The sequence below is a fragment of the Miniopterus schreibersii genome (genome assembly GCF_964146895.1).
Source record: "Miniopterus schreibersii genome assembly, chromosome: 12".
Lineage (NCBI taxonomy): Eukaryota > Metazoa > Chordata > Mammalia > Chiroptera > Miniopteridae > Miniopterus > Miniopterus schreibersii.
Window position 1 is genome coordinate 66,811,696 of NC_138112.1, and position 16,259 is coordinate 66,827,954.

General features: G+C 57.1%; 1 protein-coding gene across 1 annotated transcript; it reads left to right on the plus strand.

Annotated features, from left to right (window-relative positions):
- Window positions 1–216: 216 nt before the first annotated feature.
- Window positions 217–14,397, plus strand: CD5 (CD5 molecule). The gene is made up of 11 exons (XM_081153605.1): window positions 217–334; window positions 6,296–6,334; window positions 7,559–7,864; window positions 8,280–8,342; window positions 8,611–8,943; window positions 10,500–10,793; window positions 11,089–11,214; window positions 11,955–12,008; window positions 12,863–12,985; window positions 13,423–13,512; window positions 13,923–14,397. The coding sequence occupies exons 1-10, from the start codon at window positions 283–285 to the stop codon at window positions 13,509–13,511; spliced, it is 1,479 nt and encodes a 492-aa protein (XP_081009731.1). The 5' UTR covers window positions 217–282; the 3' UTR covers window position 13,512; window positions 13,923–14,397.
- The last annotated feature ends 1,862 nt before the right edge of the window (window positions 14,398–16,259 follow it).

A 16,259-nucleotide genomic window follows, 5' to 3' on the forward strand; every position in this document is an offset into this window, starting at 1 on the left:
AGCCCCTGAACACCTCCGGGCCTGCTCCAGCCCTGGGCACCTCGGGCAGGAAGCTGGCAGGAGCCAGGCCCGCCATTCGAACTGGGACAGTTGGTTTCACCAGGAGGAAGTTGACAGTTCAACTTCAAACAGGGTGACGCAGGCTCTACACTGCCTGCTCCCAGGACCGCCCCTGCTCATGCCTGCGCCCCGCCCCTCCTCCCGGAGAGGGAGACACGGGGGCGACAGCCTCACCCACGGGTGCCGAGCTTGCCAAGGCCGGGGCAGGAGGAGGCCGTGCCCATGGAGTCTCAGCAGCTGCAGCTGGCCGCCCTCTACCTGCTGGGGGTGCTGGGTGAGTACCCCTCCTGGGGTGTCGGCCAGGGTACCCGGGCTCGGGGTGCAAGAGAGGAGATGCCCGTTCTCCCCTTGGTCTGACTCTAAGGCCCACATGTCACCTCTCTGGAGCACGCAGGGTTGGGGCCACCAGGATCCCTGTCTGAGTCCCCTGCCCCTTCTTCACTCTTGGCCCTGCTTGGCCCACCCCCAGCGCCCCAACTCAGCTCTCTCCTGCCCTGCTGGGGCCTCAGCGTACCTGCAGGCGGGATCCATGCTAAATCGTGCTCCCAGCCTGGAAGCCAGGAGGTCCAGCCCCATCTGAGACGGCTTCCTCTACAGCTTCCCCGCCCCGTGAGAGTGCAGCCTTTACTGGGGTGCCTCCCGGGGCAGGCGAGTCGCTGTCTCCTGGGCAGTTCTGATGATGCTCTGGGCAGAGTGGCTGAGGCAGGGTGGGGACGCCTCTGAGAACAGAGCTGAGCAGATAGCAAAGATGCAAACCTTAGTTCTTTGTCCCCCTGGTTCTGTCCCCGGAGAGGCCCCAGCCAGGCCCACCAGCCAGGCTATGAGCTCACCTTGGCTCTCCTCCCGAGCAGGAGGAGGGCTTCAGAACCCAGCCCTGTCCCCGTGGGCCACTGTGGAAACAACATGGGACCTCCCATTTGCTGGGGGGTGAGATGATGGAAGCTGGGGATCCTCCATCCCCAAGGACCTGGGAGACTAGCTCAGGACCAGCCCTGCCGCTGGGGCTGGCACCGACTGGCCAGCGGGGAGGATCCTGGGCAATGGGCTGGGGGGGGGGGGGGGGGGTGATTGCTCTGCAGCCTGAGCCCTGGGTTCTAAGTCTGGCCTGCATACCTAGGGTAGGTTGCCGAGCCTCTTGGGGCCTCCGTCTCCCCATTTGGAAAAAGCAGGGGGTGAACTAGATGAGATCTGAGCACTTCTCAAGGGTTTGGAAGGTGTGGTAGGAAGAGAGGTGCTGGGCTCCAGGACGGGAGCGGTGGGAACAGGAAGGAGCCTGCAGCTTCCCAGTTCGGAAGAAGAAGTCTCCGGAGACAGTCGTGCTGAGCGGGGACCCTCAGTCCCTCCTAGAGAAGCTGGTGTGTAGGTGTAAGTGTGTGTGTGTGTGTGTGTGTGTGTGTGTGTGTGTGTGTGTGTGTGCGCGTGCAAGTAGGGGTATGTGTGTGTGCGCGTTTTCATGGGCCAGACATGCCTCTAAATGTCGTCTTACGGTCCCCGAGCATGTGACTATGGCGCGTGTGCACACACACTCACACTGTTATCCTTACAAGGAACTGCAAGAGATACCAAATGCCTCCTGTCCCCAGGGCAGCGGTGTAGAGATGGGCCCCTGGCTGCCTTCGGGACCCTCCTGAGGAGCAGCTGTGGCCTCCTTGGCCCGGGGGAGTCCTAGGACCAGGCCTTTATGGCCCCACCTACCCTTCACCTGTGGCCTCTGACCCCACCAGAGCAGGGGGCTGGCCAAGCTCCAGGCTGCGTATGGGGGTGGGGGTCCTGCTCCATGGACCTCCCTCCCACCTGAGTCCCACTGTGGGGCGAGGCTCCTGGCAGGACACACAGGTCCACGGCCCGAAGGAGCCCACAGTTAGGAAGCCTTGGAGTCAACACCTTAACCCTGAGAACCAGGGGAACCATCTGGGACCCTGGGAGCACGTGGTTCCCCGTGTGTGTGAGTGTGTGTCTGTGTGCGTGTGTGTGTGTGTGTGTGTGTGTGTGTGTGTGCTGGTGGATGATAAACATTCCTGTTGCTCAGTGGGTCACAGCTTAGAAAATACCTTTAAAGTCATTTTCTTCTATAATATGCTCCACAATAGCCTGTGAAGTAGGCAGCCCATTGTCTCCATTTCACCGTGGAGAAAACTGAGGTCCAGGAAAGCCAAGCGGCCAGCCCAGGGTGAAGCAGCTAGCGAGCAGCAGGTTGACAGGTGGACCCCAGCCCACTCGAGAGCTCTACTGCTCTCAGGGAGGCCTCTCTGGACCCTTAGCTGAGCCACTCCCACGAGAAGGAAAATGGCTGCAAGACACAGCCGCCACCAGCAGGTCTGCAGCCACCAAGGTATAGGGGTGCCAAGGTCCCGGGCTGGAGCCGGGGGCAAACAACACAGGCACCTTCAAGCCATTCCAAGAAGAGATGCCACCACAGCTCTGGGGACGCTGCAGCCTCCTGGCTGGCCTTCTCCGCCATGCTGGTGACTTAGGGACCTTTGGGGCATGAGTGGCATGGTTGGGGTGACAGTCACCATGGCTTCCCTGTTGTTGCCCTTAGCCCCAACCTGCCTGGGGCTCACCTGCTCGGGAGGGGTGGGAGGCAGCCCTGACGACTGCATGGCCGGGTCGGACCCAGCCACCAGGACTCCAGAAGCCAGCACCGGGGTATGGGAAAGGCGTGGACTCTGCAGTTCGAACTGTCTGCCACTGGCCGGCTAGGTGACCTTGGCCCTGTCTGTAAGCTTCAGTTTTGTCCTTTGCAAAACGGGAATATAATAGTACCTGCCTCATACAGGTTTATAAAGATTAAACGAATCAATGCATGTAGCATGTTAGTAAGAATGTTAGAATACAGCAAAGTGCTCAAAAGCATTATTATTATTATTATTATTATTATTATTATTACTACGAGAGTCAGCAAGAAACAAGGTGAGGTGGATTTGGTGGGAAGGGGTCCTGCCAGATGCCAGCCTAGCTGTCAACCTTTCTGTTCCCTGACCCTCTTGCACAGGCTTTTCATTCATTCACTCACCTACAAGTATTTATTGAGCATCTACTATGTGTCCAGCTCTGTGCAAAGCACTGGGGACACAGCAGTGAACAAGACAGAAGCCCCCTCCCCTCATGGGCCTGTACTATGTCCCAGGCTAACAGAGGAGATCAGTTAAAGAACATAAGTAAATGAGCACCCGAAATACTTACAAATATTATGATAGGTGCAACCAAGGAAACAGTTGAGATAAATGGCCGCGTTCACTGAGGGGCAGTCTCAGTCCAAAGGGCTGGGCATCCTCAGTGGAGGAGGGGAGGGGGCTCCAGCTGCGAGCAGGCAGCCCAGCCTGCTCCGCGGGCTGCAGAGCTAGGCCTTTGCTGACTCTGGGCTCAACGGCTCAGGTACCAGCAGTCCCAGTGAGCTGAGGGGCCAGGGGCTGGCACTGGCCCTTCTCGTCACTCTGCCAGCTCCAACCGTCCAGAGGGGTTTTCTCCATAGCGGCCAGGGAGGGACTTCAACTCCACCAGACAAAATTGATCGAACACCTACTGTGTGTGTGTATGTGCATGCATGTGGGTGCATGTGTGAGCGTGTATGTGTGCTGTGGGTATTTGTGCAGGTGTGTCATGTGTGCGGGTGTGTTGTGTGCACATTCGCGGAGGCCTGTGGGCTCAGAGCAGCTCAGATCCGGGACTGATTTCTACTTGGCCACTCACAAATGACAAGAACGCCTCTCTGAGTCTCAGCCTTCTCATCTAGAAAATGGGGACAAGCACTGTGCCTGCCTCCAGGATAACTGCAGTCATTACATCCAATTCATTCATTCATTCCAACAGCAAGCATGTATTGAGCACCCACTGTGTGCCAGGCACGGTTCTAAGTGCTGTGGACATCGCAGTGAACACGAAAAACCCTGTCCTGGTGGATCCAGCATTGTAGTCGGGGTGTGATGGGGAGTCAGACAGGAGGCAAAGTAGGCCAGTGACTGTAGGGGTGCTCGGAGTCATGAGTGGGGTGGGTTGGGGGGCTGGGAGTGCTGGGGGGCCATGCTGTACCTGGGAGGGTGCAGTGGGCCTCATGAGAAGATAATGTTTGAAAAAACACTGGGAGGGAGGGAGGAAGGGAGGGAGGGCGCCATGCCAGCCTGGGGAGGGCCCTGGCAGAGGAGCCGTCAGCGCACAGGTTGGGGCCTCCGTGAGGGTCTTTTTCTCCCTTGAACTGAGCAGCGGAGAAAGTGTGCTGAGCATCCTTGAGAGAAACAGTAACTCACTTCTCAGGGCCACGAGCCCTTATGTTGAACCCTGGGCCAGTTGCTCTGGGAATTCAGGATTTTCCTATTGTAGAAGGTAAACTGTGCATGAGCTGTGTGCTTATAACACGCCGGCCAACCAGGTCTTGGCAGCACCTCCTAGTGATGAGGGACTGTGGCCACCTCCGCCGTAACTACTGCTATCACCACTACCATCATCATCGTTATGAACCCTTACAGGCTGGACCCCCAGAGGTCCCACAGGCCGCCCAAAACTCCCTTCTCTCTGGGGGCAGATCTGGAAGAGATTTGGTGGGAGTCCTCCCTCTTCTCGGCCTCAGTTTCCCCTATCTGTACCACGGGGCAAGCAGGCGCTGGGGTCTCCCAATGGCGGACTCCCACAGGCCCTGTCAAGTGGCAGTGATGGGTTTTCTCCCCTGACTCGACCACCAGTGAGCTGTGTGACTCTGGGCAAGTCACTCAGCCTCTCTGAACCTCGGTTTCCTGATTTTAAAATGGGGGTGAGCCTGGTCCCTTCTACGCAGGAATGTGGGTGGAAGGAATGAGCCCCTGTGTGTGACAGAGCTTTGAGATACGTGAAGCTCTGAACAAAAAGGGGAGCTTGTCCCTGTGACAGTGGAGACACGTGTGTGGCATGAAACTCATGCAAATTCAGTTAGACAGCAGGCCACTCGCAGAGAGAGCAATAAGCTAAATCATGAAACCCACTCTGCAGCCATCGGCTCGCAATCCGCTCATTGGCACGGGCCCCGGGGGAGCCAGATCAGAGGCCCAAATCTGCTGTTCCTTCCACAGGCTCCAGTCCTCGGGCTCTCTGGGCGTGAGCCCAGAGTGATTCTCTGCTGTTTTGCACATTAAACAGCTCCTAATAAACCAATCACTTCACCTGGGGCTCGGCCCAAGAAACACCATTTTGCCCCTTGTGATCTTTGTTTCCCTAAAGCCCTGGCACAGATGCAGGTTGGACACCGCTCCCTGGCTGGCGTCCGTTCAGGGGTTTCTGACCTTCCAAGGCAGCTTCTCATTAGAGGGTGAGAGGAAGGAGAACCCAGAATGCCCCCAAAGGCCATCAGACATACGGAGTTTGCTGTAAATCGATGAAAAGTTCATGGACTAGTAGGGGAATTATTGTTTCTAGAAAAATGGATCATCTGACTTCAAACCACACTAAATCAGGCTGCCAGTCTCCTTGTCTGGGAAACGGTGATGCCATTCCCCTTGCATGGGGCTGTCAGGTCTTCTGGGGCTGTCAGGAGCTGTGCCAGAGGGAAGGCCAGTTCCCTGCAGACCAGGTCACTGGGGCTGTGGTCTTGGCTCCCTTGCCAAGGCTGCACCACGGTGGGTAAGTCCCTTTCGATCAAAGTCTGAGCTTCAGTGTCCTGCTCTGGAACCTGGGAGCCGGGAGAGATACATTGCTGCGGTCTTGTCCTGCCAGGGTAATACCAGAAAGTAGCAACCTTGTCTTGGATTCGCTTCTGGCTCATTTCCTGGTTCTCTAGAATTATAGAATTCAAACTTTTTTGATTGAAAGCAATGCACAGGGCAATTTTACTTTGCAACCTAAGGCACAAAAAGTGACTCTTATCCCCACAACGCACAGGGCATTCTGATGTCCTCTATTCTAGTCCATTTCATTTTTTAAAAATCAATGTTTGTGATACTACTTATTACTAGAGGGAGAGCAGGAGGAAATCTGGGGGGTGAGGAAAGTGCTGTGCGCCTTGATTCTGATGGTGGTGACGCTGGTCTACAAATGTGTTAACATTCACAGAACTGAGCACTGCAAGCAAATCTAGTTCCCTGCATGTTCATTTAAAAAGCAAAGGTTTAGGACAAGAAACAAAGTGAAGGTTGGAACCCACTAAATTGACTTCATGGCCCACCCAGGGGTTACAGTAGGTGGCCCCGCACGAGGCCACTGCTCAGCCTGCGGGTGGGGGAGCGGGAGGGAGCCTCCACTTCCTGACCTTGCTCTCTCCTTCCCACAGTCACTTCCTGCCTCGGATTGTCCAACTGGGTGCAGCCAGGTAAGGAAGAGCCACTCGAGGGCCTGGGGCCGAGGTGGGGGGAGCGGGGCTGTGATTCTACCAGGCAGCAGGGGCCTGTGCCCGTATCAGGTGTGGGGACGAGCGCCTTTGCCTTCTAACTAGTCAAGTGAACTGGCCGGCCCCAGCCCTGTGCCTCTGGGGCCCAAGTGCCCTCATCTGTTGGGGACGGGCGGGGGGTGGTGGGGAGCAGCCTGACCAGCAATTCCCCACCAGGGAAAACCTCCACCTCAGAATCGCTTTTCATATTTAAATTTTTTTTCTTGAGTAGGTAATACAGTTGCGTGGCTCAAAACCTTAAACATGTAAAAAGCCTACAGTAAAGAATCTCACTTGCATCTCTGTTCCCCATCTGCCCAGTTCTTTCCCATCCTAACACCCCAAGTGTATTCATTTGCTGCATATCTTAAGAGAATCTCTTTATGCAAATGCAAACATATGTTCTTATTTTTTCCTTCCCGGAGCTTCAGGAAACCACACAAGCCGTGTCCCTACCTGTGACCCGGCAATTCCGCTGCTAGCTATTCTCCCAAGAGAAACAGGAACGTGTGTCCACAGAAAGACAAAGTCAGCACGTGAATGTTCATAGTAGACAAAAACCTGGAAACAACCCAAATGGCGAACAAATACACAATGTGGCATGTCCACAGGGGGCCCACTGGGCCATGGGAAAGGGTGAAGTCCAGATCTGCGCCCCAACACCTCAAATGCTGCGGGAAAGAAGGCAGACTAAAAAACCACACACAGACAACAATGCCGAGTGATTCCACTTCTGTGACGTTTTAGTTCAGGCAAAACTAATCTTTAGTGACAGAGAGGAGATCGGTGGTTGCCCGAGGCTGGATTGGGACCTTTCCGGGTGATAGAAATATTCTATATCTAAAGTGTGGTGGTGATTGGACACGTATGCATCTGTCAAATGCCACTGAGCAAGCACCCTTTAAATGAGTGTGTTTCATTCTGTGTAAATCGTACCTCAATAAAATTGATTTTAAAAGTTAGAGAAAAAGAAACAGGCACCAGGCCTATCTCGGATCTATGGAGACAGAAATTCCAGGAGCAGGGCGATTCTGCTGCTGGTGCTGAGGACCCCTTGCCCACCGTTCCAAGTTCCCCTTGGCTCAGAGGTCTGAGCCCCACCCCGGGGCAGGCTAGTAGTGAGGGGCTCTTCCCAGCCTGACCTCCAACCACCTCTTTGACCCCTAGGGTTCCAGGTGAGACTTACAGACTCCAACTCCCAGTGCCAGGGCCAGGTGGAAGTCATCTTTGAAGGCAAATGGCACACCGTGGACAGCCGGAGCTGGGGCCAGAGCCCAGGCCGCTGGGAGGACCTCAAGCAGGCCTCCAAGCTCTGCCAGAACCTGAACTGCAGGGACGCCTTGGTACTCGCCCACATTCCTTACTTCAAAAGCCCCCAGACACAGATCACCTGCTACGGACAACTGGGGTCCTTCTCCAGCTGCAACTCCAGCAAGGAAAACCAGAGGGAACCGCTGGGCCTGATCTGCTTAGGTGGGTCCCCTGGGCCTGGGCACCAGCCCCAAGGAGACTGCCCAGGGCCTGTGATCTGGGGCCTGAGCAGGCAGGTAGAAGGGGGTCCCTGATTTATAAGTGCCCCCCGAAACATTCACCAGTGGGGGACTTGAGGGGAAAGGCTGAGGGATCCTGGCACATGTCTAGTAGGAGGGAAAAGGTCGAGAATCTGCTAACTTCATTGTCCCCTCTTGACCTCCGTTTTCCCAGCTATAAAATGGGTTGGTATGCCCATTCAGGGGAGGCTTAGAGACAACGAGTGGGGCAAGTGGTGCTTACTCCCCAACACTGCCAGTTGCCCTCAACCCTCCCACGTGCCCCATTCTTTACTCCTCCCTGATCTTTCTTCCTCCAGAGTCCCTAGCCCCTCTCTCATTAGAGTGTCTCTTTGCAGAACCACCGAAGACGACCCCTCCTCCCACAAGGCCACCACCCATAACCACTCCAGAGCCCACAGGTAAGAGGATTCGGAGGTCCCTTAGGGGGAGGGTGTCAGATTTAGTGGTTTAAAACACAGGATGCCCAGTTAGCTGTGAGTTTCACGGAGACATGAAAAGTTTTAGTGGAAGTATGTCCCATGCAATATCTGAGGCCTCTCCACTTCCCAGGGCCATCGGCCAATCATTCATTCGTCCTTGTGCTAAAGCCAAAGTTGTAGGAGCAAGGAGGGCCCCATTGCCAGCTGTCAAAGCTCAGACACACACCCCTCTCCCTCCACCCCCCAGCTCCTCCCAGGCTGCAACTGGTGCCAGGGACAGAGGGCCTGCGGTGCGCTGGTGTGGTAGAATTCTACAGTGGCATCCTGGGTGGCACCGTCAGCTATGAGGAACAGGACTGGACCAAGGACCTGGGGGACCGCATCTGTGAGGCCCTCCAGTGTGGCTCCTTCCTGAAGCACCTGTCAGAGGCTGAGGCAGCCAGGACACAAGCCCCAGGGGAGAGCAGGCCCTTGCCAATCCAATGGAAGATCCAGAATGCGAGCTGTGCCTCCCTGGGGCAGTGCTTCCGAAGAGTCCAGCCCTGGGAGAGTGGCCAACCTCTCGCCCTCATCTGTTCTGGTGAGTGAGACCCAGCCAGACCCCCGGGCATCCCCAGATGGTCAGTCACCACGTGTTCCCAGAATACCCCCGCATGCAGCACAGGGCACATGGCTGTATGGAGAACACGAGGGAGGTGGATGGTTGGCCTCTAACAAGAATGTGCGGTGGGGTGGAGAGGCTGCGGTTACACTCAGTGCCTTGGGAATGTCTGCAAAGCAACCTGAGCAAGCCCGAATGCCCGTGCCCCACCGGGAGGTGGGATCAGCAGGACTTCCAGGAGGAGGCAGGGTCTCCTCGTGGGTTTTGAAGGAGGAGAAGAGCACAATGGAGCGAGGGAGAGAAGGCTTCTAGGTGCGAATCGTGGCTTGTGCCAGGACCAGAGCAGGATGAAGCAGTTGGCAGGACAAGCCATGCAGGAGGGGAGTTTGTAAATCCCAGAGACAGACAAGGTTGCAGCGATGCTGAGAGCAGGAGGGCCCTGGGGGAACAGCACTCAGAGAGGGGCCAGGGCGGGTCCCCAGAGGGCCTCCCGCAGGGACTAGCAATGCTGGTGTGGTTGAGGGAACGTGGCCAATGAGGCTGGTCTGTGGGACCCCCCAAACCAAGATCAATGGAGAAACTGAGGGGAAAGAGACTGTAGTTCAAAAGAGGGAGACTAACCCTTGCCTGGCTCGGCGGGCAGAGGGCTCCTGCCAGAGGGAGGTTCTGGCTGAGTCGCACATCGGGCCAGGGCTCTGCCAGGGTGCTCTTCATTCTCACAAGAGCTTTCGGGGGTGGGCGCTGCTATTGTCCCCACTTTACAAATGAGGAGGCTGAGGCTGACTTTTCTTGTCCAATATCAGAGAGCACTGGCTGAGACTTCCACTCAAGCAGGGTCACTCCAGAGCCTGTCGCCTAAGCCTTGGCTACTGCAAGTGTGGCCGGGGACCAGCAGCATGGATGACAAGGGGGGCTGGTTAGAAATGCAGACCCTCAGGCCCCACCCCGACCTACTGCCTCAGGGTCCGTGTTTTGGCTGGGCCTAGGGATTCATGGGCACAAAGCTGGGAAGCATTGTCCTGGACCACTGGGCTCTCCTACAAGGAGGGTGGCCTCGCCCATTGGACACCTGGTGTGAATTAGTCGGTGCTGCCCCCTCCAGGCAGAAGCAGCCCCCAAGGGTCTCTTGACCTGAAGAGGGGAAGGGGCTGGCTCTCAGCCCCACCCGGCCCTCCTGCAGGTTGCAACCTGCAAGCCACACCCAGGGGCCTGGCCTTTGACATTGGTTCTAAATGGGAGATTTACTAGGGCTTTGAAGGAGGGTGTCGCCATGGAAACTGGCCAAAACTGGTGAGCTCACAGCTCCCTCTAAACTGAGCAGTAGGGACCTCAGTGATGGACTCCAGGCCCCACCCTGACAAGCCTAAATGTCAGTCTGCCCCTCAGGGCACAGCCTGGAGGGGGCAGCACCGACTAATTCACACCCGGTGTCCTGGCTTCTGTTCCCCATGGGGCCCCCATGGCTGGGCACACGGCTCAGGGCCGAGGGAGTTCCCTCCAGGCTGCCACCTCATCTCCCATTGCTTCCCCCCCAGGTTTCCAGCCCAAGGTGCAGAGCCGCCTGGTGGGGGGCGGCAGCGTGTGTGCAGGCTCCGTGGAAGTGCGCCAGGGCGGGCGGTGGGAAGCCCTGTGCTACAGCCCCCCGGCCAAGGGCCCCTCACGGTGGGAGGAGGTGTGCCAGGAGCAGCAGTGCGGCGACGTCAACTCCTACCAGGTGCTGGATGCCGGCGAGAAGACCTCCCGGGGGCTCTTCTGCCTCCAGGAGAAGCTGTCCCAGTGCCACCAGCTTCAGGAGAAAAGAGCCCACTGCAAGAGGGTGTTTGTCACATGTGAGTTGGCCGCAGCCCACGGCAGGCGGGGGGCAGTTCTGGGCTTTCCCTCTAGGACCCAGTCAGTGAGCACGTTTCTGAAGAACAGGCCCCAGTAGCTAGACAGAGAGCCCCAGTGGTAGACAGATAGATGTGTAGCAGAAAACCCCAGAGATGGTGGAGAGACAGCCAGAGAGATCACTGCCTTCCACACATGCGGTGAGTCACTGGGAGACGCCAGCCAGCAGCCTCCCTCCGAATGGACAGATTTGATACCGACGGGGTGGGACTGACCTGACTCCTATGCTTCCCCCAGGCCAGGATCCGAACCCGAAGGGTCTGGGCACAGGCACCGTGATGAGCATCGTCCTGGCCCTTGCGCTCCTGGCTGTGCTGATAGTCATGTGCGGCCCTCTCGCCTACAAGAAGCTGGTGAAGAAATGTAGGTGCAGGTGCCCCAGACCACCACCTCCCCTTCACGCCCCGTGTGGAGAGACGAGGAGGGGTCCCGCCTCTGCTTCGCCACCCAACCCCACTCCTCTCCTGCCCACTGGCCTTTTTCTGCCCAAAGTAACAGAAACAGAACGTCAGGGATGTTGTAGTTGCTGATTCACCCACACCTGGGGCCCAGCTGAGACCCACTCCCAGCCAAAGGGAGGGTGTGGCTATTCTTTAGACCGTGACCGGCCCAGAGGGTCATCTGCAGGGCCTCTGACCTCAGGAGAGGTATGTCCCAAGCCCAGTGCCACCACCTACCAGTTGTACATGACGGTGACTAAGCCACTTCCTCTCTGAGCCTCAGTTTCCTCATCTACCAAGTGGGTGATTACTCACCTAGTAAAGAATATAGCAGGTTGTTGGCCTTGTCCTGCAGAACTCAGGAGAAAATTATTCAAAGACAAGGAGGTGACATGAGAGGGGCTGAAAAGAGAAGGCCCAGAGGTGGGCAGTATTGGCTGGGTCCCTACCACCCTCCCAGGGCTTAATTCTGGTTCTAAACGGTTGTTCAGAGAACCAGACGCCTCTAGCATGAAATGAGTGCAGTTTCCTCCCCAGCAAGTCAGAACACTGAGGCCCCCAAAGATTTCACAGGCAGAGTCCGGCAGTCCCCCCTTCAGCTGCACCTGCGCCTCCTCCACCCCCTGCCCCCACCCTGATGTGCCTTTCCTGTCTGTCGCCCAGTCCGCCAGAAGAAGCAGCGCCAGTGGATTGGCCCAACGGGAATGAACCAGAACGGTAAGTGTCCCCGGAGGCAAGGTCCTCTCTCAGCCCAGCCAGTGTCCACTGGGCTCAAGAAGGAAACCATGGAGTCAGGGTTGAGGCTCACTGCTGACCACAAATGGAGCCGGCGGCTGCTTGAGGCCTCTGATCCCCACCACCCTTGTCTAAGGTGCGACTGTGGCAACAGGTGGTACTCAGAAAGGAAGACTCCATGATCAAATAGATTTGGATGGCCATGAGTTAAGCTAAGCTAGACATAGTTCTTTATTACAGGACTTATCAGTACCTTAACGGGCATCATACAATGTCTTTATCATGGAACAACTTCCAAAGGCCAGTTGTAAAACTTTTGATGCAGCCAGCCCAACCCCCACCTGGCCTTTGTCTTCTCTCCTTGTGGCCACAGCCAGGGCCACCCTCGTGGATGGAACCACAGTTCTCCTCCCTCCCACCCCACATTTGTCAAGAGCGAAATCCTTCAAGAAAGCTCTGTGTTGTCAAGTCTTTTTTATAAATAAAGGCCCTCAGCTCTGAGAGGGCAGGAGGCATATCTGCCCTATCTCTTGTGTTCCAATTCCCTTCTTAAAACATGTTCGATGACTGACTAACAGACCGACTGAAGGCCCAACCTGCCATTCAGTTCGCTGGCCAACCCAAACCTGCTCTAAGTCTCACCCTCCCCCCCCCACTAGTAAGAACCTGTCCAAGAAGAAAGGAAAAGAGGAGCGTGGGTGTTAAAGGGGCTGTGGGTGCCCTTGCAGCCCCTCCCCCATTACACAGTGGGAGCAGGAAATTAAAGTTCTGGGCGCCTGCTGGGAAGGCGGAGCAGGAGAAGTATGATGACCCGTCTCCTGCCTCTGTCTGCTCAGTGTCTTTCCACCGCGACCACGGGGCCACGGTCCGCCGGTCCCAGGTTGAGAGCCCCACAGCCGCGCACGTGGAGAATGAGTACAGTCAGCCCCCCAGGAACTCCCACCTCTCGGCCTATCCAGGTAACACAGCGGGTGCTCTGAGGGCGAGGCCCCCCAGCGGAGGTCACGTCACCCCGGAGAGCAGGGCGCCCCGGGAGGAGAGTGAACTGCAGGCTGGCGGCGCTCACTCAGGGAGTGGAAGGGCCACCCAGCAGGAGAGAAGGCCCTGGGGCGCCATTAACTCGGGCCCGCTGCGACCCGCAGAGCCCTTTCTCTGCCGGGCCTTGCAGGCGGGCGAGTAAATGAGGCAGAAGGGAGCTGCCGGAGGTCCCGCACTGAAGCGCCAGGGAGCCTGGGTTCAGCATCATTAGAGAACGTTCGGCTGATTCGATCAAGATCAAATTTGATACGGGGCTGTGAAGCCAGCGGCCCGCAAAGCCCCTCTGATCCCCGACACCCCGCGGCCTGTGTGGCCTGGTGGGACCAGCCGGCTGCAGTGGCCTCCTTTCTTTCCACAGCCCTGGAAGGGGCCCTGCATCGAGCCTCCGCCCCGCCTGACAACTCCTCTGACAGCGACTACGACCTGCACGGGGCTCAGAGGCTGTAAGGTGAGCGAGCCCCGCACCCGGGGTCCCGGTACCCAGGGATAAGCGCCGGCGCTGGGCTCCCAGCTCCTGCCACCCCGCCGTCCGTGAACGGGACTCCGCGCCTGGACTGGTGGAAGGGAGACAATGAGGAAGCATCAAGGGCCTGGGTGGCGGGAGCGGACCCGGCAGCTGGAGCAGGGGACTCGAGACCTTACCGCCACCTGTTGCACTCCAGCTCGGGGGACCACCCGAGGAGGTTTGCTGATGGGCTTACACCCCTCTGGGGCTGCCAGCAGGAAGGGAAGCCCCTGACCCAGAGGGACAGCCACTGACCCTGACTGAGCCTGGGCCTTGGGGCCTGACCCCCATCCCCCAGAGCCACCTCCAGGTGTGAGGTTTCCTCCTCTGACCTGTTTCCTTCTCACCCACAGACCCAGGGACCAGGAACAAACATTCAGAGCCAGACCTGTATCCTGAGAACACTCTGCATCGGCCGCTTGGAAATATGTCCCAATTTCTGCCCCAGCTGGAACATGGACGGAGGCCAGGGGGCCTTTTAAACGTGTCCTGCTGCCGGACAGCCGCAGGCCAGCTCTGCCGTCCGCCGCAGGAGCCTGGCCCAGGGAAGACCCAGAAAACAGCTCAGCTGAGCCCTCAAATGTGGCAGCTGTGGGAGGGCAGAGCCCACATACAATCAGCCCCCCAAGCAGAGACACCTGGGGGGCCAGGCCCTGGAAGACCCCTCCCCTGTCTGTGGGAAGCAGAATCGGCTCTCTCCTCAAACTTGGACCCCAGTGAGGACTGCCCAGAAGCTCAGACCCAGGGGGAGAGGTGGAAGCTGAGTTCTCTAGTGTATTTTTAATATGTTCTTTGTAAATAACACCTTTTCTACTTTCTTAGACCTAGAGTGTCACCTAGGCCACCTCAGTCCAGGGTCACCCCCTGTCCCTCTGGAGATGCCCACGGGCAGAGGCACCTGCTGCAGGGGTCAGAGGGCTGCATGCCAGACACAAAGACAGCTTAGCAGTCACAGCAACTGCCAGCAAGAGTGGCATGTGGACGCCCAGACTTCACATTGCCACCTGACACAGCACCCCAGCACCACCCCTCCTTCTGTGGCTCCCCCACAGCCCCCTGCTTCAAAATACTGGCTGTCAAGCCCAAAGGGCCCCAGTGCCACGTCAGAACCCTGCACAAAGTGGGGACCTGGTATACCCTAGCTGATTTGAGGGTTTGCTTCACACAGGAGTTAAAAGTCCAAAGCTAAAGGGGTCTCAGCCGCTCACAGTTAACCTCTTAACTGGCAAGTCAGAGATCTGGGTTGAACACTCCTGAGGGTTAAATAGCTTCCTCCACAGAAAGTCTCCTCTACTGGTCAGAGGGCCTAGGCACACAGCAAACCCTGCGGTGCCCGGGTTTCCTTATGTACAAGGAGAGAGGGACATCTAGGGAAGAAGTGAAGGGCCTAGTGAAGGGAGAGGCTGTGTGGTGCCTCACTGAGCCCCTGGGCATCAGAGGGTCCCTGAGAACACGTCTCGGATCTGGGGACTTTCTCCACCTGGCTGGTCACTGTATCCACCAGGAGCAAGACATCAATGGTCCCAGCCACAGAAGCCACCCTAGGAGAGCAACAGGGGTTACTAGACAGATACTGGGGAGAGGGGTGCTCTCAGTCATGTGCCAGAAGACCCGATGAGCACTCTGCCCCCACAGCCCTCCCACCAGGCCTCTGCCCTCCCCCTACTCAGGACTCAGGTCTTGAGATAGGTCGGTGGCCCAGCCCAGGGCACAAATCTGCTCCTGACCATGCTGGGAATCCAGAAACAGGGACAGCCAGTCACCTTCCTGTACTTGGCGGGGGGAGGGGAGTCCTCGAAAAGGAGCTGAGGGGCTACTCTAGGGAGGGCTGAGGGTGTGAAGCAGGTGTCTCAGATGTCCCCTACCAGAGCCTTTCTTCATAAAAGCTCTTTAATCTCAAGCTTGGCCACCAACAGGGGCCTCAACACAACCATGGCCTGCTTTAGAAAACAAAAAACAAAAAACCCACCCCCCAAAGGGCTGCACTGAGGCAAAAGTCTCTAGAACACTGTCTTCCAAGTGGTGGCAGGTGATGCATTTCAAAAAGACCTGCTTAAGCAACTGAATGGAACTACATAGGCCTGGGAAGCACCCTTGCCAAGTTCCAGCCTTGGCAGGTGGACTCAGCCCACAGGCCGTGCGGGTCAGCAAGGCTCTGCCAGCAAGCACTCCCAGGCCAGCTCCCTCAGCCCTAAAGGAGGTGACCTGGGCACCTCTTGGTCCACATTCCTGCCTCACAGCCACCTGCCAGAGCAGAGCAGGGACCAACCCTCAGCCAGAGAGGGCAGTGGTCACCTGTGTGTCCCCCTAAATTGTATTACTCACCTGACCCTCACAGGTGGTCACATGAGCCACCCGATTCTAGCACATTCTCTTCATGTTAAGTCAAGGAAACTGAGGACCCAAAAGGAAAGTTCAATGACTCGCAGCAACAAGTCTGGCTGTCACACATCGAGGGCCTAGGAGTACTGAATGGGAGGAACCTGACAGATAAAAGCACATTTCAATGGTCCCAGTTCACTCAGCCAAGTGTCCTTTCTCACTAAGCTGGGAATCTCTCTGAGGCTCTAAATTTGACACTTAGGGTCTGTCCCCAGGCAGCCTGCTCTGCAGCAAGAGGCCTACTGTGGTCTGGCGGAGGACAGGACGCCCTGTGATTTCACGTGGTGCATGCTGGGTGGGGAGGGAGG

Bases quoted from the DNA above. Each gene is read 5' to 3' on its own strand.
- CD5 (XM_081153605.1), top strand. From the start codon at position 283: ATGGAGTCTCAGCAGCTGCAGCTGGCCGCCCTCTACCTGCTGGGGGTG. The intron at 6,335-7,558 runs GTAAGGAAGAGC...TTTGACCCCTAG, and splicing joins GTCCAACTGGGTGCAGCCAG to GGTTCCAGGTGAGACTTACA. The intron at 12,986-13,422 runs GTAACACAGCGG...TTCTTTCCACAG, and splicing joins CCACCTCTCGGCCTATCCAG to CCCTGGAAGGGGCCCTGCAT.